At 39.8% G+C, this 2,459-nt stretch overlaps 1 protein-coding gene across 1 annotated transcript in view; it reads right to left on the reverse strand.

Moving 5' to 3' along the window:
- The window catches only part of LOC106868957 (anoctamin-7), a 300,499-nt gene that overhangs the window by 93,558 nt on the left and 204,482 nt on the right, over positions 1-2,459 (reverse strand). The window contains exon 2 of the mRNA XM_052976901.1: positions 828-924. Within this exon, the coding sequence (XP_052832861.1) occupies positions 828-924 (97 nt within the window). The remainder of the gene's footprint in view (positions 1-827; positions 925-2,459) is intronic.

Below are 2,459 nucleotides of genomic sequence, written 5' to 3' on the forward strand. Positions count from 1 at the left end.
GTCAGCAACATCAAATTCATTTGTAGATTATCTTTACAACTTCCACCTGCCTGTGCTGGTGCCAAGTAAAAAGCATCCAGTCCACACTGTGAAGTGGTTGGCGTTTGGAAGGACATTCAACTGTAGAAATCATGCCAAAACTAACTTCCCCTGTGCTGGTACCCCCATTAAAAGCACTCAGCCTACTCTGCAGGGTGGTTGGTGTTAGGAAGGGCATCCAGTCATAAAAGCTATGCCAAAACAGACACAGTAGCCCAGAGTAGTCTTCTACCTGGCTACCTCCAATCAACCAATCTACCTACGCATGCATGGAAGACAGACATTAAATGATGATGTATATTGACATATACATACACACAAACACACACCTGTACAGGTAGATAATATTTATAACAGGGACATACCACTTAGATAGGCAAGGTAGGCAGTGCCTACTCTGAATAAAATAGATCGATAGTAACATTTTCCTTTTATGGCAAAATATGCACCTAATTCAATAAAATTATGAAGGTTACTCTGATTACTCTGCATAAAATACAAAATATTTTACTTTTTATAGATTAGGTAGACATAATTCGTCCCTGCCTTTCAATCTCATTATCTAAGCTACGCATAGTTCTGCTGTAGTACACATGCTGCGTCCATTCCTACAACAACGTTTTCTTTACATCCTATAAAGGCAGAAGTAAATCTGCCTCCAACTCAGTCACGTGCCTGTATTTCGCTTATTGTTTTGGTGTGTTTTACTACATAGAGGTCACCAACTGCCTACTCTGAGTAATTACTGATAGCACATGCCTAATTATATATATCAAAGCCTCACTTACCAACTTTACTAATTCCATCGTTGAAGAAGCATGAGTTATCAAGATTTCCCCTTGCATGTTGTACATTAATCACAGTCGCTTCTACATTTTCAGATTCCTGAAAAGAATTAAATCAAATTAATAAAGTTCAGCATGAGGATAAATATACTTTTTATCTTAATAATGGCTTCAGCCCTCTTAACTTAACCACACACACACACATTTATATGCAAACAGACAGACAGATAGTATCACGTAACTGGCCTGTTAAAAACATCCTTCAATCGTTGGGCAATATACTGTGAAATCATAGTCATGACTGGCATGTGTGCTAGTGGCAAGTAAAACGCACCATTTGAGTGTTGGGCCTTGTGGAGGTGGGGACAGGTAACCAAGACCTTTGGCAATATGCCATGCTGTGTAAACCTGTCGAGCCTAGTGAGACCGTAGTCATGGCCGATGCCAGTGACAGGTCAATGGCAACCGTGCCAGTGGCACATAAAAAAACACTCATTACACTCTCAGAGTGGCTGGCATTAGGAAGGGCATCCAGCCATAGAAACCTTGCCAAATTAGATTGGAACCTGGTACAGCTCCCCAGCCTTACCAGTTTTCAGTCAAACCATCCAACCCATGCCAGCATGGAAAGCAGATGTTAAATGATGATGATGATGATGATGATGAGATGGATAGATAGATAGACAGACAGACAGACAGACAGGTAGGTAGATAGACAGAGAGAGAGAGAGAGAGCTTGGTACACATTAGTAGTAGCCCTTTTGTAATTGTTGTAATTGTGTATATTCTTTTCTACTCCAGGCACAAGGCTCGAAATTTTGGGGGAGGGGGGACAGTCGATTAGATCGACTCCAGTACGCAACTGGTACTTAATTTATCGACCCCGAAAGGATGAAAGGCAAAGTCGACCTTGGCAGGATTTGAACTCAGAACACAAAGACAAACGAAACACAGCTAAGCATTTCCCCCGGTGTGCTAACATTTATACCATGTCGCTGCTTTAATATTCTTTTCTACTCTAGGCACAAGGCCCAAAATTTTGGGGGAGGGGATTAGTCAATTAGATTGATCCCAGTATGCAACTGGTACTTAATTCATCGCCCCTGAAAGGATGGAAAGCAAAGTTGACCTTGGCAGAATTTGAACTGAAAACATACAGACAGACGAAACACTGCTAAGCATTTCACCAGATGTTCTAATGATTCTGCCAGCTCACCACCTTTTGTGTATATTAATGTAATTGTGTATATATAAATGATATTTATCTCTCATTCGATAAAGTACTTCTTTTTTGTTGATCCTACCTATACTGGAAATGTAAACTATGCATCATATTATACTTTTACAAGTAGAGGAGTGACAGGGACTTCGAAGTTTCGGTTTGCTATCCTTCAATGGACAGCCTGTCGGGTGCCAGCAGGCTGAAGCTTCAAAGTCACCGTCACCCATCTTCTTGTAAAAGTACAATAAATAGGTACTCTACAAAAAGTACCAAATAATACTCCACATAAATGTTATATTGTTTTTATTATAACTCTATATAACAGTTTTTCTCAACCTGTTTACTCTTGCGTGACCCTTAAAATAAATTACATATCTCAAGGAACCCCTGCATAAAAAAAAATTATATATTGG

Source organism: Octopus bimaculoides, chromosome 26 (assembly GCF_001194135.2).
Source record: "Octopus bimaculoides isolate UCB-OBI-ISO-001 chromosome 26, ASM119413v2, whole genome shotgun sequence".
Lineage (NCBI taxonomy): Eukaryota > Metazoa > Mollusca > Cephalopoda > Octopoda > Octopodidae > Octopus > Octopus bimaculoides.